We start from the raw sequence: 27500 nt of genomic DNA on the forward strand, positions 1-27500 counted from the left end.
TGATCACCGATCTCACTTTGGGTTATTTAAAGGTCTTTCAATCGTATTTCATCAGTGTCAGGTGTTAGCATTTATGTGCATTTTTTTTTATTAAACTATCAATTCTGTTACATTATTGTCAGCAGTGTAACTCTACCTTGGTAACACACTTCAGACACCAGATGTACCTGCATTAACCCATTTTGTGTGTGTGTGTGTGTGTGTGTGTGTGTGTGTGTGTGTTCACAGCTGGGCTCGTGGCTGGGCTTCACTCTGATGACCCAGTGTCTTCCCGTGGCCTTCTTCACGCTGGTGGGCTTCATCCAGATGACCGTGTGGGCCAAAGGAAAGCACCGCAGCTACCTGAAGGAGTTTCGTGACTACCCCACGCTCCGCTCGCCCATCCTGCCCTTCATCCTGTAGGACGGAGCCGCACAGCACCCCCCTCGTCTTTTTAACCTTTTCCTCGTCGTCCCTTTAACCATCTCTTTTATACCGTGTCACGGGCATCTTTACTGCGCTCGCTCGTCTCCTGAAGCGGCCCGGACCGTAGCGCCCTCTGGGGGTCATCTGGGGGATCTCACGAAAACGCTCTGGGTTATTATCCAGTCGGTCAAAAGGACTTTTGCACAAAGAAAATAGAGCACATTTTAGGACCATGAAGTTTTTTTTTTTGACATTTAAACGTTTTCATTGACTGCTGTGACGCGGGGGGGAAAAAAGCTGGTGTACAACGTGAACGTGTCGCTTGACGGCTGATGATTGTAATAAAATCATTGTGTCTGGACAACGCATTACATTTCTGCAGTGCATGAAAATGAAGGGAAGTTTTAATGCTCATCTAATATAATACACAGCAACATCATTTCCCCCCAGACAGGGACGCTCTTCATTAGAGTCCCCTTCTTGTCATACACCATCCTAAATATGAAAGTCAAGTTTTCATCATCATCATCATCATCATCTCACAAACACAAGATATTCAGAGGAATGTTGCTGATCGGTTACTGGTAGCCGTTGAATGTGTTTCCCTAAAGGTCGATGGCTTCCAGCAACTTTCTTCTAAATATCTCCTGTGTTCAGGAAGAAGCCGGTCCCACGTGTGTGTGCAGTACTTGTGCTCAGAGTCGTCCTGTATTTCGAGTGCACTACGTGCACAGATCTCTGATCACGGCCGTGACTTCAGTAAAGATGTTTCGTTCTGCTCGTCACTCAATAACCAAAACGCTAACGAGAGGACCTGGAGCAGGCGTCCTGCGTGAAGCTAAAGCTAACTTGGCGCAGGCTGCAGGTGTCCCAACTGTTCTTGTTGACCTAACGATTTGTATAAAATAAAAAATCAAGTGACCGGCTCGTGCTTTGTCCGTTTACTTCTGTGATGCATGCTGTGGTATTGAAGGAAAGTGTGCAGCGTTACGCCACATCGTTCAGTCTGTGGAGGAGAAGTCTTTGCTCTGTGTGTTTTCCCAGGAGAATAAAAAATAGTTGAGTTCAGTTCCTTAGTATGCTTCCAAAAATACTTCAAGAGATCCATCTTCACAAACACATTTTGTGCTTAATATATACCATCTTTCATGAACCTAAATATACACTTATTTAAATTAATATATTACAAATGTGTTAATAATTTATCATTATTATAAGTACCGCCTACATATTTTTAATAAGTCAATAATAACAATTATCTTAACGCTCTCTATATACTCAACTGTGTATTTATGCTCTCTAAATAGTACATTATTATCGAGTCGTTATTACTTTCTTTCCACATTAAACATTGCATTTTAATGACTTTATTCTAAAAGTATACTTAAATTGTGACTTTTGGTTGATTGTGAGTTTTTGTGCATTAATGATAGTAATAGCATATTGTAAAAATCCACTAAAATCTGATCATAGCGGTAATAAAACACACTATTAATTAGTGTACTTAAAGTATACCAAGTGCACTTAAGTAGCACAGTTGGGAAAATGTATTATCACATTTCACATTAAACTATATCAATCATTTTTCTAATTTAAAGCACACTTTTTAAAGAAATTATATGATAAAAGTCCTCTGTATATTGCTGCGGTACAATACTTTTTCAATGCAAATATAATTTCGACCAACTGCAATGCTACTAAAGCACTTTTAATTAGATTAACTTAAGTAACTTTTACAGCTGTATTTAAAAGCGACAGCACAAACGCACGTGCACGTATTCGAGTTATTATTTTGTGCTTTCAGGCACAGCCGGGTTAAGAAAATGCTCCACGGGCGTTTGGAGAGCTCACAAGATCATCTTTATTAATGTAAGAGCTATTTATATACACAGGAAGCGACGGCGAGGTGAAGGCTAGGCTGAGTTGGCCTCGATCCTCTTTTTCCTCAGGTTCAGTCTCCTCTCTCTCTCGTACTCTTTCATCCTCATCACGTAACTGCAAAGAAGAAGAAGAAGAAGAAGACAGACTCCGTGAGACTCAACGGCTCGTGGTTAGAGAAAAAAGCTATTTGTTCCACATCACGGTTGTGGGCCTACTTTAATAAATCACATCCTTTAATAATTCACGTTATTAAAAGTGCTACATTATTAAGCTCGGGGACGATAGGAAACGTAAGAATGATATTTATTCGGGGGAATGCAAAGAAAGCCTTAAAACTCGGCTCGTCTGACTGATTCATTACTATTTCGCTCGAGTCAAATCTGACAGCTAGCACTCGCTCTCTGAAAGCCGGGTTTATCTCACTCCTGGTGTTCGCAGTAGTCCCAGTCGTGTCTCTCGTGCTTGCAGGCCAGGAAGTTGGGGAAGTTGTCCCTCTTGCACTTGAGGAAGCGGAGCAGGTAGTGCGCGCAGTAGTCCCTCTGCTCCAGCGGCAGCATGGCCAGGTTCATCTGCTCCTGCGTCGCCACCATTTCTGAAAAAACACACGAGCGTGAGCTTCAACACACACCTGCTCGTCCTCGGGATACTAAAACATTAGAGAGAGACGGGCCTTTCGATTTGAATTGCTCAGTCACATGGATTTGTTAAACTGATCCACTTACGCATGAATGAAACGGGTGATATTTATTATAGTAGCACTTATAACTGAATGTGTGTGACATGCACGCCAACCATGACTGTATTTTCTGTATAAATCTTATTTGACCTGGTTTTCTGTTCGACGGCTAACTGTATTTCAGCCATGCTTAAAGTTCAATTTCTAATCAACAGATTGAATCGTTTTCACAATGCACAGATGCATGCTGGTCGCAAGCCACCCGAACAAACGTGTTTTGAACTCAAAACAGACTCAAACACAAAGCGGTTTCATTACATTTGCGTGTAGAGGTTTGACCCCTTTCTCGTCCGCTGCGTGTATTTAAATGCGTCTTATATTTGGCCCTTGCTTAAATGAGCCTATTCGACTTCTTCAGAACTGTTTAGGTCGGTAATAAACATGCAGATTGGTCTAATTGAGGTCGATTAAGACCGAATGGCTTACTGCTGGTTAGTTATATGGCGCCTGCTAATTTTAGTCTTGGTCGAGTTATAATAACACCGACTGTACAAGAATACAGGCAATAACAGACTCGTTTAGTGGCGTGTTTATTGACGCGTTCTGTTTGTTGCTGAAGTTCAAAGTGAGCCCAAGACTCGCAGTGGAGTCTGAAAATGACGGATAACGTTTAAAAAGAGCCTCTGAGCGCGTCACCTCTCTCTTTGCGATCAGGGAAGCCCAGATGAGGGTCGTGCGAAGGCGGCTTATTCGGGTCCGGCGTCGTGTCCCTTTCCGTGACGTAACTCCGCACGAGATGCAACCCCATTCTTGCACGCGGAAGATCAACCCCTGACCGCAAAAGCTGTTTAACCGCTGACAACAATAATGTCGCGTATAACTAAGAAATCAAAACAATTCTAGGCGCTGTCAATCGGTCACCTCCAGAAACCCACTCTGGCTTCCGGTCTGCGCCGGAAGTAAACGCGCGTAACGGGTTATACGCTCCTGAAAGTCCTCGACGCCGAACGATCCGTTCCGCCTCGGTAAAGGCCGTAAAAACAATCGTTCACTCGAACTCCGAAGTCGCTGATATTTCTTAACACGCGTTACAAGACATAAAGTAGCTTTAGATTTTAATTTACATATCAACAGAACAGAGTATCTCAATGAAGTCGGTTCGTTTACATTTATATTTGATTTCACGGTAAGAGACAGAACCTGTGTTGACGTTATAAATGTAATTTAATTTACAGGTTATATCGAATCATCAAATATGAGCTTTTATACCACCTATACGAGCCAAAAGTCGTTAATTTCGCTTTGAAAGAGAAACAGAATTGGGTATCAATAAAACTGGCATGTAAAACGTTGATTTCTCACACCATAAACTGACTTATCAACCGCCAATAAATGACACAGGAGTGTGTGTGTGTGTGTGTGTGTGTGTGTGTGTGTGTGTGAGAGAGTGAGTGTGTGTGTGTTTGTGTGTGTCTGTGTGTGTGTTTGTGTGTGTGTGTGTCTGTGTTTGTGTGTGTCTGTGTCTGTGTGTGTGTTTCTCGCTCGTTTCAGAGGACAGCCCGCAGAAATGAGCGGTTAGTCAAGTCTGATTGGTTTCATTTGTTTGATGGATTAATGTGTGTATTTATGATTCTTAAAAGATTAATACAGCTGTCAGGCCTAGTTAAACCGAACTGGATGTGGAACCGAGGGGTTTTGTTTGATAGCAGACTTCAACAACTGGATCCTTTCGCAGGTTTGTTTTGTGGTGAAGTTAGGCAGCTAGTTAAAATCGCTAATACAACGCTCAGGCTAAGTTTGGAAATCAAACAGGGAAATCACGTATTCTTTATTACTGTCGGGCACACATTTCACATCCAACACGTTTAAGAACATCATTTTAAAATTTAACATGAAAGTAATAGACATTCAATTAAAATTTAGAGATTAAAAACGAATTATTACTAATAATGATTATGTGCAGATACTGTCACTGTCACACACAGCAGGCGTTGGGCTGCTTGAAGATCACTGATAGAGATCATCATCTCCGTCTTCTCTGAAGTGACCCCCAGAGCCTTGGCCTGACCCCTGACCTCCGCTTGACTGAGGCGCTGTAGGAAACCTGCCGATGAGACAAAGAATAAAAGAAAGGGAGGCGTTTACTTTACAAAACAAGGTAGGAAGTGGTTCGGGGTGCTAGGGATCTTTTGTGTTTATGTGTTTGAGCACCTGAAGTTCCCAAATCCACGGCTTTGCTGGAGAGTCTGAGCAAACATCTCATACTTCCGTATGTCGTTGTCACTGACCGACCGGCGAGCAAACCTCATGGCTTCCTCAAAATGATCCTTCCTGATCTCAGGCACCGGGTCATAATCGTCATCCTGGAAACAGGCACGAAGGTATGATGCACAGGTTTGAAGTCATCACTTTGTTTAGATTACATGCTAATCTACGTACACAACACAATATGCAGTATAAAACATTTTTAAACCGCATAAAACATTGTGTTTCAGAACTCAATATCAATATAGATTCTCAATATTATTGTTATCAATAAATAGTGCATCGGTTTGAAGCTGAGAGTTCTGACCTATCGTAAATATGAGGAAAAGATACGGCCTGCTCAACGTGATATAAAAGACACAAGGATTTTTGTGCAACGTCTGACCTTAGTGAGACTGGAAAAAACATTTCAAAACATTTTGCTTCTTCGGCTGAAATCACACGCAAAACTTGTCCAATAAATGTGCAAGCAACATTGTAGGGTATACAATCAGAATAAAAAATACTACAAGGAGATATTCCCATTTCTACCATCACCATATCCAGCATGCGTTCTGCTTCATGCATGTGTCTTCAGGAACCTGGACTTCACTATTTTCTTTCAATCTGTCTCCAACCCGCTATCACGCGGTGGTTTTTTCAATCACGTATGCACTAACCATAGCAGTCTCTTTCCTGGCTTGCCGCTGTCTCTCAGCACGGATCTCTGCCTCTATAGCTTCTCTTATAGCAAGCTTACAGGCCCTCTGACAGATCTCAGTCAGGTCTGCTCCCGAGAATCCCTCTGTTATCCGGGACAGATATGCCAGGTCTACGTCCTGAAAAAACACACAAAGAAACGCTCGGTTTGCCGCGCTCTTGTGTGGAGATGTTTGCGCGCGTAGTGCACGTGTGAATGACCTTGGCGACGGGGGACTTGCGGAGGTTGGCGCGCAGGATGGCAGTGCGGGAGGGCATGTCAGGTAGAGGGATATAAATCAATTGATCCAAGCGACCGGGCCTCAGGATTGCAGGATCGATGATATCAGGCCTGAGAGTGACAGACAGGACTCTGAGTACATGCCCTCTTCACTTTATCTACTGCAGGCAAATGCAAGGCGATCACCTGTTGGTGGCACCAATGATAAAAACGTTTTTCTTATTGGTCATTCCGTCCATTTCTGTCAAGATCTGGTTGATGACTCTGTCGGCTGCGCCTCCCGCGTCTCCGGCCCCGCCACCTCGGGCTTTAGCAATGGAGTCCAGCTCGTCGAAGAAGAGGATGCACGGGGCTGCCTGGCGTGCCTGATGCAACAAAAGCAGCGTGTGATATATATATCAGAAGATTCACACAGGAAGCACGTATCTGCGCTTTAAGTATAAAGCGCAGTATGTCTCGGCTGAAGGATGTTAAAACTAGGTGTAAGGAGTCTTGTGGTTTGGTCACCTTATCAAACACATCTCTGACATTTGCCTCTGATTCACCAAACCACATGGTGAGCAGCTCTGGGCCTGCAATCCGCACAAAATATAGAAAGGATTACAGACACAAATACGCTCGTGCTCACTTTAACTAGTTTTTCCTCACACACACGCACCTTTGATGGACACGAAGTTAGCCTGGCACTCATTGGCGATGGCTTTGGCTAGTAGGGTTTTGCCACATCCGGGCGGACCATAGAACAGGACCCCTCGAGATGGAGTCATTCCAAATTTGAGAAACTTGTCAGGATACTCCACTGGATACTTAACAGAGACTGAGTGAGTTAGAAAGAGAGCGAATGTTCGTTTCGTGACGGCCTTTTTGTCTGTGGTTTTACCTGGACGAGCTCCTGTAATTCTCGCTTCACCTCGTCGAGTCCTCCGATGTCCTCCCAGTTTACCTGTGGAACCTCGGCCACCGTCTCCCTCAGAGCAGATGGGTTACTCTGACTCAGAGCCCACTGGAAGAGACAGAAACCAATGGATATAGTTCCCACAGGAAATAATAATCACAAAATAAATCTCTTTAATATGGTTTCTCCTTGGCAAATTCAACTGGAAAGTAAATTAAGATTTTTTGTTTGTTTGTTTTTTTCTCAAGAGTACTGTTTCTCACACTTTATATGGAGAAAACAGCCCATTTTTTTGTGTTCGGCAGAACTAAAAAATACATACAGGTTTGGAACTACTCAAGGTTGAGTAAATGATGACAGAGTTTTCATTTTTGGGTACACTAATTATTTTACATTAAATATTTTGTTAAAGCATATACAAAGCGAATTCAAGTTTTTACAAGCTTTTAGTGCATGGAAAAGATCCCATAGAAGTTGCACACACTAGACTCAAAACCAAAGAGATATTGCTTATAAAAGTTAGGACTTGTCCACACCCCCCTAAAACAGTCCCCCACATCTCTACATCACTGTGTGGGTTTATTTTCATAATGCCTCGTGTTTTAGCGCAGGGACACAGCATCACTTTATGGTGTAGCATTTCTGTCACACTCTTGAGGTATTCAGCCAATCACAGTGCACTGGATAGCTGGCCAATCAGAGCACATTTTGCTTTTTTAGAACGATTAATTTTTTTTTGTACAAATCAACCCATTTTAGGAGTCAGTGCTTAGAGGAGAAACAATAATGAGCAGTATGTGTAAAATAATCAGGCTTTTGAACCTTAAACCAACACCAAATACAAAAATAGTATTGCTTTTATCATATGACCTCTTTAAGTATTGATGCACCTAGACTCCACTTAAGAGCTGGCTGTAACAAATGGGGGCTCGTCTGGGATTTGAACCTGCGACCACTCTTCTCTAAAGTCTCAATGGACAATCAATACATGTGCAATTATAACAACCCAATAAAACCAAAAGAGTCTGACATGAGCCTATGGTGTTTGTTTCCTATTCCAACTAGACCTCAAAAGTAGACGGCATTAATGTGTGCACATATTATTACCTACCTGATAGATACAAGTTGTTTCTGAGTTCAGCTTTGAATTGTAAACAGTGGATTGAAAAAAAAAATCTGATAGGTTGATAAAAAATAGCCTAATAAATCATGTGTTGTCTGCAACGCTATCTCCGGCGACGGCCCTGCATGAACACGCAGCATAATGATGCAATTGTCTTTCCCTGATGTATCGTATCAATAAGATGGATTTCTGTTTGCGTGGTTAGAACCTCATGCATTTCTCAAAAATGCACTTAACATGAACACACATCAGAGAAACTTTAAAAGAATTAGGTTTTTATTTTATTTGAAAAAAGCACATTTATTTTAAATCACCTGGCCATTAATATCGAACCCAACCTGTCTGAGGCACTCGTCGAGGTTTTGGACTCAAAGCTGTTTGCTCCTCGTTTCGGCTCACAGTATTTCAGATCAAAGTGGATCTGTGAAGGCTTACCTTGAAGTCATCCATGGTGACGGCCATTGAGTTGAGAAGGTCTGCATCGATGCTGTCGTCCTCCAGATCAATTAGGGTCATCTTTTTGCGAATGGCCTGCAGCGCTGCTTCTGAACACAGGGCGGCCAAATCTGCTCCCACATGCCCGTGCGTTTCAGTGGAGATCTACCATCAACCGAAACATCCAGTTATAAAATATCTGAGAAGAACTGGACCCTCCATCGCTCTCATGACCCTCACCCGTTCCAGGTCCACGTCGTCTGATAGTTTCATGTTCTTGGTGTGAATCTGTAAAATTTCCAGCCTGCCGGTGGAATCGGGGATGCCGATGTCAATCTCTCGATCAAAACGACCTGTAACACAAAACTTTTACCAATGACCTTTCCGTATAAAGTGTATTTTGGTGCTTGATGCAAGATGCATCTGCGTATGTATATGTTCGCACCAAAACGCCGGAGTGCGGGATCCACACTGTTGGGCCTGTTTGTGGCTGCCATAACGACAACATGAACCCGTTGCTTCAGGCCATCCATCAGGGTGAGCAGCTGAGAGACGATCCTCCGCTCAACTTCACCGTGAGTCTACAGACATGGCGAAACCATCAAACCAGTGACTGCACACAGTTACGTAACACACCCGTTTCTCTTCTCCTTACCTTCTCTCGCTTCGGAGCGATTGCATCCAGCTCATCGATGAAGATAATAGCAGGGGCGTTTTTTTCTGCCTCCTCGAAAGCTTTTCTCAGGTTGCTCTCAGACTCTCCTGCCAGTTTACTCATGATTTCAGGACCTGGGATACAAAAGCAACCACAGGAAATGCATCTGGGAGACCGAATAAAGTCTTGGAAATGCATCGGCGTTATTGACACTTGATATCTGGCACGTTTACACGATGTGATCCGCCGGTTTCGTCAACAAAAAAAAAAATCGTTTGATCATCTGTTTGGCTTTTCAAGGTAAATACATGAAGGGATCTAGAAGCCAATAAGCTGCTTATTTGCATTCTGTGGTAGAGTTTAATTGTTTACAGGCGTCTGTTATTGCAGGGCAAATAACATTCGCAGCAGTTTCACACTGGCTTTCAAGTGCGCGTATGTACCATTGATGAGGAAGAAGAAAGCTCCCGTCTCATTAGCAACAGCACGAGCCACCAGCGTCTTGCCCGTACCGGGAGGACCGTACAGCAGAATTCCTCTCGGAGGCTGAGGAAAGACAGTGTAACACTTCCACGTGTGAGTAATCTTTGATTATAAAAGAACGTAAAAAATGCAAATGTCTAGACTAGGTAAAAATTGGAAAAAAGTATTGTTAGATGTGTGTAGTGATTCTTGCCTTCACTCCGATGGCTTTGAACAGGCCGGGGTGCCTGAGAGGCAGCTCCACCATCTCTTTAATCTGAGCCAGCTGTTTACGACAACCGCCGATGTCATCGTACCCGATGTCGTTCAGGTTCTCCTCCTCGTCCTGACACCGTCAACATATGACATCATGGCGCGGACATTGAAGTGGAGAAACTGTGCAGGTATGATGAAATCACACGTACCTCTCGTTTGATTGGTTCTCCCTCACAGTGGATGATGGTATCCGGGGCAACAATGCAGTGAGGGGTGGGGTCTGTTTCTACTACTTTAAACTCCACTGCTCGCATGCCTCCTCTGACCAGGAAAATATCACCTGCACAAACCGTAAAACCAGTCTTAAGAGTAAGTTTTTGGAAATTGAGAATTACGAATAAGAATGCCTTTCATTGATATATGGTTTATTAGGATCAGTTAGGACAATACTTGGCTGAAAATCTTGAATCTGAATGTGCAAAAAAAAACATCAAAAAAAGAGAAAGTCATCTTTAAAGCTGTCAAAAAGAAGTTCTTAGCAAGGCACACTCTAATCCAAACTTAAGTTTTAATATATTTACGATTGGAAGCTTACAAAATGTATTCATGGAGCATGGCACTTTATCTAATATTCTAATGATTTTTGTCATAGTATGGTGCAAAATGATAATTTTTTCTTCTATGTATTTTTGGCTCTTGCTACAAATATACCCCTGCTGCTAGTTATGACTGGTTTTGAGGTCGAGGGTCATGTGTGAATTTGTAGTTGTTGTCTGTTGCAGTACTGGTAATCCTAAACAAATTTTAATCTATTAAAATAGTTTCTGTTGATTGAGGTAAAGCAATCAAATTACTAGATGAAAAATCTAAACTTTATAAAAAAAAAATAAAAACAAAACTGAAATGTTAATAAAAATGGCATGAGGACAATAACATGTTTCAAGCTAATGGAAAATTTTTTTTACATTAAAATGTTTATAAATGCAGTACATTTGTATTCTACTGGCAGATTATTTTTACAATATTTTAACACAATTGCTGCGGATTAAAAACAGCGCCTGCTTGCCCAATAACTAAAATCCTTTTCAATGGCTTTTTTGAAAAAAGGTCACAAAAATTATTTTTGTTTGTGCGTAGAACATCCAGGCGTGGGTGCCCTGTTCAGATTATATTTTTGTGTAATTTTTAAACCACACCTAACACTACATCTAAGCCAAATGCAAAACCAAACTCCGTACATTCATATATATATACCCTTATATTCCTTTGTGTACCTTTGTGAACAGGTCGGTAGGCCTCCAGGAAGTACGGCTTTAGAAAAACCTCGAACAAGTTGCCCGTTAGCCCCTCGATAGTGTCATCAATAGGTAGAACATGGATGCGCTTCCCATATTTCACATCTGGACAAGCATGGATACTACACACACAAGCATACGAGTGAGCAGCAGATGAGGCCTCGAAATCGAAATAAAGCTATTTAATGATCCAACAGTGAAATCTTATGACATCAGCGCCCACCTGATGACATCACCGAGACGCACTCTCAGGTTGTTGCGGATGACCCTGTTCATGCGCACGCGCTCGTTCCCGCACGTGTCGTCCGTGAGAACGATGCAGACGGTCTGCCTCCGCTTCCGGCCGCGTAACACCACCGTGTCTCCCCGAAACAACTGCAGCTCCTCCATTTTAACCTGGAAGGCCCGTGCAGGGATTTACGTGATCGCTTTCGCAATTCGGTGCAGCTAGCCATGTAGAAATCGCACGCTGTCGATCGAATGCACGCACGAAAGTGGATAGATCACCTGTGACAAGCACACAATGCTGTTGTCCTCATTGTTGGCTTCGTCCACGACGAGTCGATTCGGCCGAATCTTCTGCTTCAGAATAGCAGTGGAGAAGTCCTCTGATTTTGGACTGTTCAACACACACCCACACACACGTTATATCAACGCGCAATCCAATTTTCCACAACATTAATAATAAACACTCAAGTACATGCACGGTTCTTTGTAAACGCCAAGTCAGCACATGTTTTTGTTTTGCTCCATCGTTCTTCAGAATACATTTATATACACTCCAGAGATATCAAAAACCACTGCATATACATTTTATAATAGCCTGCATAGGAATTGTACACTAAAACAGCCAAGACTGCATAAAACGTAGCATAGAAATAATGTGCATTTTTAGCTTACAGTAATTTAAGATGTCGTCTACAATCGAATCAGGCCATACCAAGGTTTAAAACCCGTTTTATAATGTTAACTCTGAGTTTCAGTGAGGAGAAAGAAGCATGAAAACAGTTCTTGTTGGCACTAGTGTGAATACAAACCCACATACGCCGCTGTCTGGTCTCCTGTTTCTTCATGTGACACTGGTCTGTTTTTAGAGCAAAGTTATGTCTACAGCTGAGATCAAACTACTCAGACAAACACAAACAAGCACACACTACTTTTCATGCTATGATAAATACGAGTTTTATGAAAGAGACAAACGCTAACTCTACAATGAACTACAACTGAAATGATTAACTAAAAAAACATCTTTTTTTGAAGAAGAGTATGACATATTCAATCTAAACAAACACACACACACACTCAAACCCAAAACTTGGGAGTTATACCCACTCTGAAGCTCCGGAGGCAGGCATTGCAGATCAACGTTTAACTGAAGAAAAGAGCCAGTTCTGGGCCAGAGATGATCAGAAATCAGCCTATCCTTATCCTAGAGGTCAGACGTTTGTAGTCCAGGTCTGGTCTGTAGTCCTTAGTTCATTGCAGAGCTGTACAAAGTGTGACGCTGTCCCTGACTGCAGGCTCCATGCCTAGAAAATGTGTTTGTGTGGCAGCCCGCGCTACTCCCTGGACGTCTGAAACCCATCCCCTCGCATATAAATAAGATTCTGACACAACAACCCAAGTTGCACGCATATGCACACAAACAGCGAGTGTTTATCAATCGCTTTCCATTGTTTTCTAAAGCGTTTGACATCTTAGCTGCCCGGGCAATGCGTTTCCCACCCAGCTCATTCCACACATTCCTGTCCTCCTTCTAACATACATAAACCCTCTAAAGATTCATAAACCTTCACTGATGCAGTCATCTGGAATGTCCTTTTTAATGCGAGTAATCAAAAAGCTTTCAGTTTTCTCATTACAAAACAACCGAGATGAACAGAAAGAGTGGAAAGACATACAATTGCTGTTCGTTTCAATCAGGAGTATGAACTCCAAAGAGCACAAATGAAGAAACGCATGGACATTCAATGACTTACACGACGACTGGACTCATTTCGAGTCGGTCTCAGCATCTACATTTGTCAAGATGGATGCTGGTCTAATGTCGTAACTTACCCTGATGGCATTTACAATTGGATCCAACGCATTTCAGTATCCATGTCACCCTCTGCTGGCAAACCCTTGAACGTTATATCTCCAACAAGAGTTGTATCTTCTTGTTTTCAATTAGTTCATTAGCAAGTCATTTGTAATTTCAGCCTGTTAATGTATTTATTACAAAGACCCGCTGTGAGGGGTTTAGGGGTTTGTTGATATTCCACTTAAGTCAAAGTAAAAAGGGTTCATCGTGAACGCCATTAACCGAGAAACTGCAGGCATTATCAGCATTTCAATGAGCGCCAGCTTTTACTTTAGATTGTAAATAAACAGTACTTCTGTCAATTTTAGACAGCTAGTTATTGTCATGATTCAGATAATATTTTATAAACAAACATACAAAGTAATAAATAAAACAAGACAGTTTGACGAATCTGAGGTGCTACAATTGTCAGGCGAAACAAAGGAGACCGAAATCAGACTGACCTATTGGTTTCTTCACAATGCAAACGAGCTTGACTTTCGTAACAGAATCGGTAACAGTCCCATGTCCAAGTGTGATGGCTCCAGATCAGTTCAACGACCCGAAACACACAGGAACTAAAGAGCAGGCTAACAAACATATTAGCAATTCAATCTGCCCAATTTCCACATCCCTTCTCTCACAAGTCAGTTTTTGTAATTTGTTAAATGGACCCTTACATTATTAATTGATTGTTTTACCAAAAAAGCTCAAATAAAACGTCGTCTCAGATCCCACAATATTCATCTGATGGGCTGACACGAATATATGTTACAAACTGTAAAGTTCAAGAGCTGCATGGCTTCTGTGCATTTGAGGACATTCAGACACATTCTTCAACTGCTGGTGAAGGAATATCGTCATTGCTTCGCAACTTGGACTTCACCGTAAAAATATGTACAAAAGTTCTGCTCGGGTATCAGTGGTGTCTTTTCCACACGCGGGAGCCACAATGTCATGGCTGGCAAATCCAGGATTAAAGAAGTCGGAGTCTTTAAAGGGAGATCCTCTGTGAGACGCCCACTTGATTGTGCGCAAAAGATCTGCACGAACACAGTTTGTTTTTTATGACGTAACGGTGCAAGAGACAAGAAAACCGGAAGGAACATTCAAGATCATTTCAATACGTCAGGAAGAAATCATTTAGTCCAAGACCGAGGGAAGACGAGGGTTTCAGTGTCATTGCAAAAGCATCAAGAACAAATATCCAATCAGAACTGACTTCTTACAAACTGTAACCAGACAGTTTTGTTTTTTTACATTGGAGAAAACTTTGTGCGCAGTGAAACCCCTAGCCTTTGTTGGGTTTCAATAGCAAACTTGAAACCAGTGAGGTCACAAAAAAATGATGTCCTGCCCCCTATTGGACAGAATAAGTACTAAAGAAGAAATCCACTTGATGAAATGAATTCGGGGTCCAATGTCGTAATCCAAACAGTGGCATCCATCAGAGCAGCATTAACTGCACAGATCTGCACAGTCTTTTCAAATAACGGTTGACACTGACGGTCTTCCCAAACTCACTCCGTTCTTCTACTTCTACTCGAACTCGTTTTTTCAGACCAAAGTTCTTTCCAATAGCTGTGGGATTACTGATTAAAAATATATATATACATTTTTGTGTGAAAAAAGAACAAGAACTGTTTCCGTTCAGGAAGTCCCGAACGGTCTTCAGGAATATGCGTGTATTGTTTGGTTTTCGTATATGCATATGCGGGTTACTTCATCGTGTACACTTGCTAATATGCGTGTATCAGCAGAAAGCTTCGTCATCTTGGAAATGGGTCCTCTGCAGAACCTTCACGTGTCTTTCGTAGATCTTTAGGGCGGGACCAAGTCTGATTGACAGGCCCGTCAGCACATCATTCCTTTGCATCAGAAGTAGGGACTTCCCGTCGATCTCCTGTCAGGATCAAAGATTCAGTTATACTTCTATCTACAGCATGGTTTCTGTATTTAGTATCCAGTGGAATAACCTCTGAACCCTTCGAGGATCATGCGCACCTGTGTCCTGAAAGCGAGCGCTTGCTCCGGAAAGCCGGCTGCGGTGAAGTAGCTGGCCACGTCTGCTACAGTCCAGTCCATCGGGCTCATGCCGCTCGCCTCCGACTTCACGAAACCCCTTTGAGAGCGCACCGAAACACGAGTTAATAATCATTCGTATGAATTCAAAGGCACTCTGGAGACACGCAGAAAATCTTTTTCATTTCTTTCGTTATGACTCACTCCTGGCGATTCCCGTTAGAAGGCCAGTAGGTGTTTTACAGAGACGGAGCCTTTTCTCTCTGCACTCCCCTATCTCTCTCTCTCTCTCTCTGCTGTTTTGTTTGTGTGGTACTCACATTCCTTCATTCATCCCTCGTTCTTCAGCCGCTCCTGGTGAGGCAGAGGGAGTCAGCAGACATGACGACACTCCCACTTCCAGCTTACAGCCTGAGCCTGATAGGATAACACACACAGCTATATAAAACAAGAATACACACACAACACGATCACAGTACAATAACACAGAATAACAACATATATGACACTGTATATAATCAAATGCATATACACACAGTGGTATATAAATTTTTGGATCGGTAGAGTCTCTTAATGAACAACACACTACTAACAGTAATGTTGTTAAATATAATTTTTTTTGTTTACATGATCAGAAATTGTTCTTGGCTTTGATGTAAGCAATTCATGTGCACTACAGGTCAAAAGGCTGAAATAATTGCTTTGAAAGAGATCTCTTTTGCTCACAGAGGCTGCATTTATTTGATCAAAAGTACATTGTATTTTCATTGGTAATAAACTAGCTGAGCTGAATTTTTAGCATAATTTCTCCAGTCTTCAGTGTCTGTCAGATCTGTCAGAAATCACTCTAATATGCTAATTTATTGATTAAGAAGTATTTTTGATGAAAACCAATGTTGAAAACAGCTGTGTTGGCGACTATTTTTGTAAATATAATTTTTTTTCAGAGTTCTTTGTTAAACAGAGAGTCCAAAAGAACAGTATTTATTTTGATTAAAATGATCGATTTCATTCAAACAAATCTTACTTAACGGATGTATATGAAATAAAATATGTATAAATATGTTAAGGTTTCCCGTACACTGATTTATTTAATGCAAAATATCAACTATGACCTAATAGATTTTCCAAAAGGCTATAATTTCTTTGAAAAAACAAGCACTGCATGTTTCAAAACAAAAAATTGCTTGGTTGTTTTATACGAATGATTTTGAAACTAACCAACAATCGTTTTAATTTCATCTTTCCCATATTGTCTGATAGCCCAGGTAAAAAAACAAGTACGTTATGGAACTGTACAGGAGCTGTTTGGTGTCTGCCACTTTTTGGCTAAAGACGTCTATATTTTAACTAAACACCACTGATAGATGTGCTGTGTTGCCATGTCCTCATATTTACAAGTGCTTTTAGGCATGCTCTTTGGTCTTCGCTCTTAAAGATGGGTATTTTATGAAGTTAATAATATGGTCTGTTGCATACTACATCATTTGAGTCGGTTTCAGTGGTAAAGTGCTAAATTAGCTGACTTACAGTTTCTTATAGGTATCGAAGCTGGAGCCTTTACGGTCTTTGACGTCACAATCACCTGATCCTGAAGGAGAAACCAAAAGAGATGCGCTCAGTAAGACTGGGATAAGAGGAATTGACAGAATTGAAAATGTGAAAAATACACCCAATATATTCAGGAAAAAAGAAAACGGTTTCCAAAATAGATGTTCTGAAACACTGCCGTTACCCTATCGCTTGCCGTTAAACTCATTTGTTAAGCCAACAGTTGATATTGGAAGTCAACTGATCGAGGAAGTCAACCTACGAACGGCCTACATGAGATATGAGACATTAAAAAAGTAAATAAACTTTGCGCGTTACCTCAACGCTGGGATGTAGCTGATCAGACGCATCTGCGTTTTTCTCAGCACCGGCATCCTCAGGCTCCACAGACATCGTCTGCTCTGAAAGTGTGCGAGAGAGAGAGAGAGAGAGAGAGAGAGATTTTAATGCCATCATTTCTAGTCGTGACACAAGACTTCAAACATAGACGTTTGTCACATCTACAGGGAGCCATGTCTGCATTCACAGATTCCTTCAGTACGAATCCCATACGACTCCAGCACTCGGAAAAGCATACGTTTTGTTTCGTACATTAAAAAACATTGCTTTTCTTTTTAAGAATTGAACTATGATTTGATTATATTTTTTAAATAAATAACATTTATTAACATTCACAAAAACAAAATTACTAACGATAATAGTTTAAAGAAAATTGTAAATGTAGAGATGGTTAAGTAACCATAAAGCGTGCAGCAAGCAACGGCGACTTAAATATTAATAAATAAACTCAAATACAGTAACAGTCAATTTCTCTACAACAACAACAACAAAAATGATATATTTATCTGATTCAGTCTGTTTCCATTCAAGTAGGTTGGTGCATCTTCATTATCTTCCAAGCAGTTATTAATAATAAATGTAGTACAAATAGGGGGAAAAAAACACTGGGTGCATTGTTATCTCATATCCTAAAACTCCTTGCCAATACACTTGTATTTTGGGACAATCCCAAAATATATCAACATAGTCCCCGACCTCTGACCAGTGTTGTGTTAATTGTAAAGAACTATCGAATTTGGCGAAGCCCTTCCATATTTTATTTTCCCACACCTCGTCCTCTATCGCAGTGTTTTACTCTAGTTCCCAATTCCTTTTGATATGGAAGGAGTCCTATTTTTCTACACTCGCTGGCGAGAACATTGCTTTATACCAACAAGGTTTTCCAAAAAGCCGAAACAGAACTCAAAAGCTCCGGTGCTCCCATCCACCTACTGCCTTCAAAAATAGCTTCCCGCAAAGCGTTCTCCGTCTTCAGCTGCGGTGCCGTCTGGGAAAAGTCTAAACGTTCTAAACGGCATCGCTCGGACCGATTTTTATCGACTTGATTAAAATGGGATTTTCAGGAAATCGCAAACCCCAAGTATCGCGTGGAGTTATCACCGTGGCGACAGACGCAGACGACAGCGGCTGTCCGAGCGAACAGATGTCTGGGTGCGGACAAAAAGCGCTCGTATAATACATTCATCCTCAAATATTTAACGACTTGCTCACAGGTAGGTCTGCCAATTTTCCTCCTCCTCAATCCAGCAGGACTTCCACTTCTGGATAAAGTATTGTTTGAATTTATTAAAAGCCAGTCCGTGAACAAAAGATATGATCTTTGATACGGTCTGTGCAATCTGAGCCAAGCGCGTCGATAAATTCCACTTCCTGTCCCTCAGATTTAACTTCCTTTGAGGCGTGGCCTGTTTTATTCAAATTCCAGCTCAAGAATCGAAAGGAGCCTGTAGTTTAACACCGAATGACTGAATATAGATCTGTGGGAAAGCGTTAAAAAGCCTCTATTTTTATATCATAAAAACCACCATTGCAATATTGCGTTACTCCACAGTAGCTAACTGCATTGCTTTATTTAGAAAATAACGCGTTATGTTAATTTTGCATTACTTTGTCTCACCCGGGCTGGGCTCGCTTTATTTATTTTTAATAACAAAAAACCCCAAAGTTATATTTTTGGCCCTTTCTCACCAAGAGTGAAGCGAATAATAATCGTCACGCCTAAGAGAATGCACGAACTTGCTCCAAACTTGGACAGGGAAGGTGTCAAATAACTTTTCTTCTTAATATAGGCGTAATGCATTACTTCACTAGTTGCTCGAAAAGTAATCTAGTTACTCGGGATACGTTAACCCCGGTGTGTCTCCTGGCGGCGCGTCACGAGTAGATGTTCTACTGGAAAGTGTTTAGATGTTCTGCTGATGTTGAAACCGAGACCGAGCGAGTACCTTCACTTCCACCCACGTCTACTTCCTGCTGTAAGGAGCACTGGTTTGACGTCTCCGGAGGTGACTGGGACTTCCCCTCAGATGTCGGCGGCGAGTCGGTGCCGTTATCGTTCTCCGCCACCGTGTCGGGTGAGGTCGGGTCAGGGACAGCTTTGACGCCTTTGTCGTCGCGGTGCCGGAGCATCCTCCGCCCGCGTTGTCCTCCGCGCCGTTCTCCTCGCTCTCCACCTCCATCCTTTCTTCTTGCTTCACCTCCTCCTGATAATACAGACACCGTTAAAAGCTCTGACGGACTTTTAACCAACTGTTTATTTTAGTTTACCTCACCGGATTCAGTCGCGACTGCAAACGTACGGGAAAGAAAAGAGAAACGGTGCTAAACCGCCGGACGCTGTTTGAAAAAAGGCCAAATAACGGTTACGGCGCGCGCCCCCTCCAACGGTCGTTTTTCGCGCGTGTCCTCGTGCGCGACCTCCGCCGCCCGCGGGATCGGGCGACTCGCGGGGTTTCCTCGCGACGACACAAACCGCCCAAACACACGCCGTGGGTTCTCTCGGTGTCTGACCGCGCGCTAAGTAACTCAGCGGGGTTCATAATCAATTCGACCACGGTCTGTAAGCGAGCGGGACGGTGCCTGAGAGATCTGATCAACGGCGCAAAAATAAAAGAGAGAGAGAGAGAGAGAGAGAGAGAGAGAGAGAACGGAACGCGGTGAACGCTCGCACTGAATGGACGAGCCGCGCGGAACGGAACTAAGAAGCTTAAGCTGCACGCGCAGGGATGCGCTCCGCTTTGGCTCGTCGTGCAGCGAATTTCCGCCATCGCGACTGCTTTCACCTCGCATGACCGAAGTAACGCACGGAGCGGCGAGAAAACAGACGGGTCCCCCCCTTCCTCCCCGTCACGTTTTCCGCGCGCGTCTAACTTAACAGACACCGCCTAGTGAAAAATATCCAGCACAACTTATAACGCGACGATAACCGTCGGCCCTGCCCGCGAAACCCTAACAGCGGCTCGAGCGGGCTCTGGTTCTCGACGAGCGCGCTTTTGTGTAACGGGCGTCCGTTCGAGCGACGGAACGAGAGGAGCGACGGCGTCTCGCTCGCTCGCTCGCCCGCACGCACGCACGCACGCGCGCTCGCCCGCACCTTTTGTGCCGAGACGCCGAAGTGAAACGGGGCGCGCAGACAGTTGCGTGTCTAGCTGAACGCGCAGAGCGAGGTGTCGCTTCCCTCGCCGTTTGCACGAAAACACGCCGCTCGCCGCAACGCGCGCAGTTCGGCCGCTCTGGCGCACAGTTGCACGTCACGCGAGAAAGAGCGGAAATCGGATAGTGCGGGGTTTTTTTTTTTTTTTTTTTCTTCTCTCTCCCTCTCTCGCCCTGCGCTTTTTCTTCTTTCGCTTTTCTCAAAGCGCGATCGTTTATTCACGCCGAGACGGGGCGCAGCGCCGCGCGCCGCGCAGGACGTGTCGGAAATATTAAGTTACCTTTTTCGCGAGATGTCTGTCCTGCAGTGCGCTCTTGAGGAGACGCGCGGACGGCTTGGCCGCCCCCATCCCCCTCGCGGCGAGAGCGATGTGGCCGAGGCGGGTCCTGCGGAGGCGACCCCGCTCGATCTCGCGCTCCAGCACCACTTTAACGCGGTTGCGGGTCAGCTTCTCCCCGGGCACCCCCCGCCGCGTGCTAAGGTAGCCGAGGATCTCTTTGAGCCCCGGCGGCGCGTGGCCCCGTGTTGCGGCGGAGCCCCGGTGTCTCTCTGACAGACTTCGGACCGCGTCGACCAGCCTGTCTCCCAGATCGGCGCTGCTTTCCTCCGGGGGGTCCGAGCAGCGCGCCCCGGAGCCCTTTGCCCCCGCCTTGAGTTTGGGGGAAGCGGGGGGCTTGTTTCTCGGAGGCGGGCAGCCGACGGCCGGACTAGCGCTCGAGCAAGTTTTCTCCTCTTTCTCCTCGCCATCACCAGCGCTGCCCTCGCGGCCGAGCGTCGCGTCTCCTTCGGCCCGCCTGTCACCCGCGCTCGAAGCGGCGTCGCGGTGGCCAGAGGCGGCTACGCTCTCGTCTCTCGGCGCACTTGTTTTGACGCTCCCGGCGGAGCAGCCCGTTGCGCCACAACTAACGAAACTGTTTCCGCTAGGTAGCGGTGAAATCTGCTCTTCCTTCTCGAGGGCGGAGGGCGAGGTTCGAGGCTGGGGGTCGGGACCCGGGCTCGCCCCGCGTTCCTCGGGCTCCTTATCCTCGCTCTCCTCTTGGTCCGTGAAGCTGAGCGCGCTGTCGCCGTTGTTATTGCACCCGGCGTGTTTGCCGTGCTCCCCCAACGACTCGCCGCCGCCGCCGGGCTCCGCTCTCTTTCTGCATTTCCTTTGCACTTTAGCGGCGTTTCTGTAGGAAATGGAGCCCTTGTAGCTAACTTTCAGCACAGTTTGCTCTTGGATCAGTTTTTCTAGTTCAGCCCTGGTTTTGTCCGGGTCTGAGCCGTGTCTTCTTCGGACCATTCGGCAGATTCTTTCCAGGTCCGGTCGGGCTTTTCTCGAGCGCAGGGAGTCGATGGTTTCCAGGATCCATTCTCGGTATTTCGGCTCCGACATGTTGCAGCACTGGTTCCGTTGGCTCCGGCCCAGCGCCTCTCTCTTGTCTCCGAAGTGATCCGCTCCGAGCCCGGCTGGGAATGAAGCGGAAGCCTCGCTCTACGCCTGCGTTTACCCGCTGTGCGCGCTTAAGGTGGACTACTTTCCGAAGAGACTCATCCGCGCCTGTACGAGGCGCTCGTTTAAGGTGGTATTGCGGAGTTACACGTTTTGCGCACATCGTCGACGGGCTTTTGTTCACGCTCGCGCGCTGCGGTCCGGCGCGACGGATTTTTCCTGCGCTTGCCTCGATGCGAAATTAAACTGAGAAGCGTCCGTGTTTAATGGTTGGATGGCAGATGGCTCGCTGATCGATACTAAACTGGATGAGTCTAGCCTTTCTTTTTTTTTTTTTTTAACTCCTCGCGTTACTGCCAGCTGTAGATAAATCAAAGGAAAAATAGTATAACAAATACATTATCTACAAATGTTGAGAGAAAAATATTATATAAAATAATTGTGTATATATATATATATATATATATAATAATTTATTTTTATAATTATATATATATATATATTTTATAATTATTATATATATATATATATATATATATATATATATATATATATACATATATAATTATTTTATATATATTATTTTATATATATTTATAATTATACAATTATTTATATATATATATATATATATATATATATACACACACACATATACATATGTATATATATATACACATATATATACACACACAGAATTATTTTATCATTTTATTTTTATAATTATATATATATATTATTAAAAATAACTAGGTTTTAATTTTACTGCCAAAATAAACTGGTCATATTTTTTGCAGAGCAATAAGAAATTAAGGAGCTGGTCTTCAGAAACCAGACTAAATGCACAAAACCTAAAAGTGAAGTCTCAAAGAATTATATTCATTGTATTTCCAAAATTCACACAGCTGGAAAAAGCCCATTACAGTTATTTAACGGTATTGCTGTACCGACACAGGTCGTCGGCATACTTTACTAGTTTTGGAGAAACAGGACAGAAGCTGAAGACCTCGGTTCAAGTCATGACGCATGAAGGGACGCAAAGCCCGTTTGGTATTTATAGTAATACTTTATTGGAATGATTCTTGTGGTGCAAAATATCACAATTAACTTGAACCATGTCCTCAGGAGTAAGCACTGGTATCCACTGAGTTCACCTCCAGCTTAGGAGATATTTGTAGCCTAGAGAGTTGCGTGTAAGAAATTCTCACCCAAAAAAAGGAGCCAGATGCACTGCACCCATTCAGAGAGAAGCCTATTTAAAAATGCAGGAATGGAAGAATAAAGGGGAAGAAATGTGGAGAACGGAGAGCGCCGCGCCGCCAAGTGTGTGCAATTTCGTCAGGCTTTAGAAATGTATAACCCAATGAGAACCGTAACAGTTATAATATTAACGATAGCGAGCGAACGGAACAGAAACATCCGCCCCTCCTCGGGCGCGAGGGCCGTCGGCCCCGTCCTCAACGCCGCCTCCGGGGCCCGCGCCAGCCGGCAGCTATGATCAACGAAACGACCGACGGGTCCAAATATTGACACTTGTAGGATTTCATGGCACGTTTCATAGGTGAAAGTTCAAAGTTCATCGGTGGCTATTTTACAGACCGCGGTGGACCTACAGCTGAAAGAAGAAGAAGAAGAAGAAGAAGAAGAAAAAAAAGTGGTGCTTGTTTGATGAAATCATGGCTTCTTTTCTATGCCGTTTTCTCTTTGTCATCCCTTCAGTGCATTTTTTAAGAATAAAGAAACACATGACAGTATACAGGACCAAAAATATTTGGTTATTACACAGGAATACAATTTTTTTTTTTTTTTTTCGTTCTTTTTTTTTTTTTGTGTTTTTTTCCCCCCCCCTTATTTTTCTGCACGGTTGTTATGGCGACCCAGTGGAGGACCTGCTCTTCAGCGGGAACTGCTCGAGGTTTAGAGATGATCCCCGACCGTCTTCGTCTGTCCGCAGGCCAACACACACACCCCGCCGGATCCAGCGCGATTAATATCACGTGAACAGAGATTGAAAAAAAGGAAAAAAAAGAAAAAAAAAAAAAAAGGAGAAAATTACAAACATGATTAAAATAGAGGAGATGATAAAGGCCTCACTGTTTATCCCTGGAGGTCTTCTCTGCTCTCTTCCGCTGGTTTCTCTGCTGTTTAACAGGAGGAAGGATCGCTTTAAGATTCATGCACTTTTTCTCGTTCTCTCTCTCCACCTGTATCCCTCTCTCTCTCTCTCTCTCTCTCTCTCTCTGATATCTATCCCTTATTCCGCTTAGAACTCAGCAAATTCTTTCGCACACTTCTCCGTGAAGGACACACGGATCTCTTCCTCCTCGTAGTCGTCGAAGTTGCTGGTGTCCCCGGGACCTCTGCATTTAGGCACAAACGGGGCCTCCACCTGAGGAAATGCCAAGAAGAGTTCACGTTAATTTACTTTTCCGTTTGGGCGCTATCTTTTTTCCGCGCCTTTCGGCACGTAAGCGCTACCGTTTTCATTTTACCGTTTCTTCGTTTGCATTAAAATACGACCTCCTGTACGTGACGGTTTAAATTACAGCAAGAATATCACGTGACATAAATTGTGATTTATTAACCCTCGACAGGGATTGTCGAATATTTTGCTAACTGCTTTATTACGTGACACAAAACGTATTTATATTAGTGTACGTATATTAAGGTAAAGTAGACCACTAATGTTGATATTCGGCTTTAAAATTTAGGAAGTGCAAATTATTGCTAAGTACTATTAATATTAATACAGTAATTTAAGAATTAAGAGTCCAAAGTTATGAAATATTTTCCAAAATGCTTAGCATTGATTATTGAAGTGTAATACGTTTTTTTTTGTAACCGGTGTAAAGTACTTCACTAACGATGATCTATGCTTTAAACCGTACTCTCACTGATGTTCACACCATTTTTATTTTTAGGTATGACACAAATAATAATATCTATAATAAAAGTGCATCGCTCTATTGAAAAGCAGCAAAGTGCGTAACTTTTTTTGTCTTCGTTGTCACTCCGGGGGCCACCTGGGTCGTACACTTAAAGTGACGTGAATGAGCCTCCAGGAAGTGGACGGGAGAGAAACGGCAAAACACAGCGACTTGTGCCGCATCCTCGGAAAAGTAACTGCTGAACTATTTTATTTATCTTACAGCAAACAACTGAATACGAGTCTCTGCGCGCCAAGGCCAAACCGACCGGCCGCGGGCCTCGTGAACGGAGAGCACCGTACTGGAGAAGCCCCGGGACGAGATGCGTACGGCTTAAAGCGTATAGGCCTCCGTAACCTCGAGCGCCCGGAAGCTGGTGGATGAGAGAGGCTCTTGTGAAAAACACACGAGCAGGTGTTTGAAGTGAAAGCAGCCTGATTGTGGAGAAGCACTGGGAATGGCGTATCGACGAGCGTCCTCTACGTTTGCCGGACTACGAAATCGTATAAAGACGCCATCCAAAGATTCATCTCAGGTGGGATAAAGCTTGATCCGGCTTCATTTTGCAAGACAGGAAAGCGCTTTCCGTTCAGATGCTTTCTCGCCGATTCAAAAGTAATGCGTTACTTTACTAGTTACTTGGAAAAAAGTAATCGGATTACTCGTGCTTCCCCCCAACGGGCGGCCAACCACCAGTCGACCAGCAGAGGCTCACTCGCTCTTAAAACCGTTTTTCGCGCACACAGATAAAAAGTGCGCGAATCCGTAAAAAGGCTCGAATCGAATCAGCCATTTAGTGAAATAACGGTGCGCTTTCTGCCGTTTCAGACGCTGTTTATTTGCCTTGCAGACATATTAGATTTATTGTACCATATCAATAAACGTGCGATTAGCAGAATGACGACCGACACGTAACCCCAGCATTGCTAGCGCTGATCCAGTGTAGCACGGCGTACGGTTGGGACTCACCCTCCGCTGGTAAATGGCTATCCAGTCAGTAGTGGAGAACCACTTGTGTCCTTTGATATCGTTAACTCCGTTTTTAAGGTTCCCGTAGCGCTTGGTGAGATCCACCTGCAGCAGGTTTCTCAACAGGTCCTTCAGGTCGGAGCTGAAGTGCGACGGGAAGCGTACCTGCGGGAGACGGGGTAAACTGAGCCGCGGCGGATTCGACTTTCGGTTCATTTTTTCAGCCTCAAGGCTGGAGCTTTGTTGCCCCCTGGAGAGAATTACCTTTCCTGAGACAATCTTTTCGTAGATCTGAATGGGCTGATCGGCAAAGAACGGAGGATAACCGGCGGCCATCTCGTACATCAGCACACCCAGAGCCCACCAGTCCACGGCCTTATTATAACCCTGAGAGAGAAGACAAGAAACTCAAGATTTAAATGGACAGGCACGAAGTGATACAAGTGACTGAAATACATCAAATAAAACAAACAGCAAGCCATTCATATCGGTCAAAACCTTATGAAATATTTATTATTTATCAATCACTTTTTTATTTAGATGTTAATTTATATTATTTGATAATTATTTATATTTTAAGAAGTATCTTGGGCTTCACAGAGGTTGTGTTTATCTGATCAGGAATACAATGAAAAACACTAATATTGCTACAATTTAAAAAGAAAAGTGAATTATTTCTGTAATTAAAGCTGAATTTTTAGCCACAGATATTTCTAATTATTATCGGCGTTATTATTATTATTGCAATTATTTCTTTTTTATATTTTAATCAATTGGGACTTCTTCTTTTTTTTTTTTTTTAACAAAAACCACCAATCAAAAGTCTGTTGCAAATAAAAGAATTAAAAAAAAATAAAACAGTAGGAATTATTTATTTAATTAACAAGGATTCGTTAGATTGATCCAAAGTGACAGTGAAGACATTTATAATTTACGTTTTTTTTTACTTTCTGTGAATTCTGAAAAAAATGAAATAAATAAACATCTCAGTTTCCATAAAATGAGGTCATGTGACACTGAAGACTGGAGTAGTGATGCTGAAAAACCAGCTTTGGAATAAATGTCATTTATGTTATTTTAAACAGTAAAAATGACAGTTTTTCTCGTATTTCCAATCAAATAAAAGACACAGTTGTTCGCGTCTTTCAGCGGGTCTTGGGTATCTGCTCACCTTGCTGAGGATGATCTCCGGGGCCAGGTACTCCGGGGTGCCGCACAATGTCCACGTGCGACCCTTGACCCGCTTGGCGAAGCCGAAGTCTGTCACCTGAAACACAGGTCCCAGGTCATGTGATGTGATGATCGGAGCGGCCACGGGGCGGCAGTACCGTCTCTGAAGCGTTCTGTTCTCAGCGCCTCCTCACTGCACTACAGTCTATATTGATGTACAGTAGGCCACAGACGCCGATATTTGCAACAAATGTCACTCTTTTTATTTTACCGTCACTCAATCAGCCCCCGATGCTAGTTTAAGCCTGGATGGAGGTTTTTCGTATTATTTGACTTAACTGATAATGCTCTATAACCCTGTGAAGGGTTTCTGTTCATCTCACACGTTTATCATCATTTGTAAAGTATTTTCCAAACTGGAAATTTTAATTCATTTCGACCTTATTAATGTCACAGCAAGAGCTCAAATGTTACTTATTAAGCCGATTAATCAACGTCTGACTAATGCTAATGCTACATAAATTCAAGGCTTATTGTTATTTTTCATATTATTCAACTAAATATTACACCATATAAAGTCAGATCCGATAAGTTTCTATTTATCTAATGACACAGCAGTTTATTGCAATGTATTACATTTTGAAAAA

The 27500-nt window shown here is 43.2% G+C and overlaps 5 protein-coding genes and 1 long non-coding RNA gene across 9 annotated transcripts in view; 2 read left to right on the top strand and 4 right to left on the bottom strand.

The window, feature by feature from the left end:
• Positions 1 to 1332, top strand: part of tecrb (trans-2,3-enoyl-CoA reductase b) — a 10343-nt gene extending 9011 nt beyond the window's left edge. For all 4 annotated transcript variants that reach the window (XM_043238113.1, XM_043238114.1, XM_043238111.1 and 1 more), the window contains one exon: positions 229 to 1332. In XM_043238113.1, the coding sequence (XP_043094048.1) occupies positions 229 to 402 (174 nt within the window). In that variant the 3' untranslated portion in view covers positions 403 to 1332. The remainder of the gene's footprint in view (positions 1 to 228) is intronic.
• Positions 1333 to 2242: 910 nt separating this feature from the next.
• ndufb7 (NADH:ubiquinone oxidoreductase subunit B7) lies at positions 2243 to 3913 on the bottom strand. The gene is made up of 3 exons (XM_043238130.1): positions 3659 to 3913; positions 2710 to 2878; positions 2243 to 2400 (listed from the first exon to the last, which is right to left on the bottom strand). The coding sequence occupies exons 1-3, from the start codon at positions 3768 to 3770 to the stop codon at positions 2319 to 2321; spliced, it is 363 nt and encodes a 120-aa protein (XP_043094065.1). The 5' UTR covers positions 3771 to 3913; the 3' UTR covers positions 2243 to 2318.
• A 144-nt stretch (positions 3914 to 4057) lies between these two features.
• On the top strand, positions 4058 to 4906 carry LOC122344657. Its single transcript, XR_006250918.1, has 2 exons — positions 4058 to 4148; positions 4603 to 4906. It is a non-coding gene; the product is annotated as an uncharacterized LOC122344657 (long non-coding RNA).
• zgc:136908 lies at positions 4759 to 12894 on the bottom strand. Its single transcript, XM_043238100.1, has 19 exons — positions 12560 to 12894; positions 11735 to 11846; positions 11451 to 11623; positions 11207 to 11349; positions 10142 to 10272; positions 9931 to 10062; positions 9698 to 9800; positions 9255 to 9388; positions 9045 to 9180; positions 8840 to 8952; positions 8600 to 8764; positions 7027 to 7149; positions 6805 to 6952; positions 6654 to 6718; positions 6333 to 6511; positions 6128 to 6257; positions 5887 to 6045; positions 5174 to 5325; positions 4759 to 5066 (listed from the first exon to the last, which is right to left on the bottom strand). Exons 1-19 carry the CDS (start codon positions 12580 to 12582, stop codon positions 4970 to 4972), a joined length of 2418 nt encoding a protein of 805 aa, XP_043094035.1. The 5' UTR covers positions 12583 to 12894; the 3' UTR covers positions 4759 to 4969.
• Positions 12895 to 14583: 1689 nt separating this feature from the next.
• Positions 14584 to 22035, bottom strand: samd1b (sterile alpha motif domain containing 1b). Its single transcript, XM_043238104.1, is given in 8 exon segments — positions 14584 to 15192; positions 15294 to 15411; positions 15632 to 15728; positions 16842 to 16902; positions 17181 to 17263; positions 19148 to 19318; positions 19321 to 19405; positions 20636 to 22035. Coding segments are annotated over 8 exon segments (1860 nt in total). The 5' UTR covers positions 21731 to 22035; the 3' UTR covers positions 14584 to 15042.
• A 1592-nt stretch (positions 22036 to 23627) lies between these two features.
• prkacab (protein kinase, cAMP-dependent, catalytic, alpha, genome duplicate b) overlaps positions 23628 to 27500 on the bottom strand; it is a 9537-nt gene continuing 5664 nt past the window's right edge. The window contains exons 7-10 of the mRNA XM_043238109.1: positions 26855 to 26950; positions 25948 to 26070; positions 25684 to 25848; positions 23628 to 24176 (exon numbers count right to left, since the gene is read on the bottom strand). Coding sequence (XP_043094044.1) covers positions 24051 to 24176; positions 25684 to 25848; positions 25948 to 26070; positions 26855 to 26950 — 510 coding nt within the window. The 3' untranslated portion in view covers positions 23628 to 24050. The remainder of the gene's footprint in view (positions 24177 to 25683; positions 25849 to 25947; positions 26071 to 26854; positions 26951 to 27500) is intronic.

The sequence above is a fragment of the Puntigrus tetrazona genome, chromosome 1, assembly GCF_018831695.1.
Source record: "Puntigrus tetrazona isolate hp1 chromosome 1, ASM1883169v1, whole genome shotgun sequence".
In the NCBI taxonomy this organism is placed as follows: Eukaryota; Metazoa; Chordata; class Actinopteri; order Cypriniformes; family Cyprinidae; genus Puntigrus; species Puntigrus tetrazona.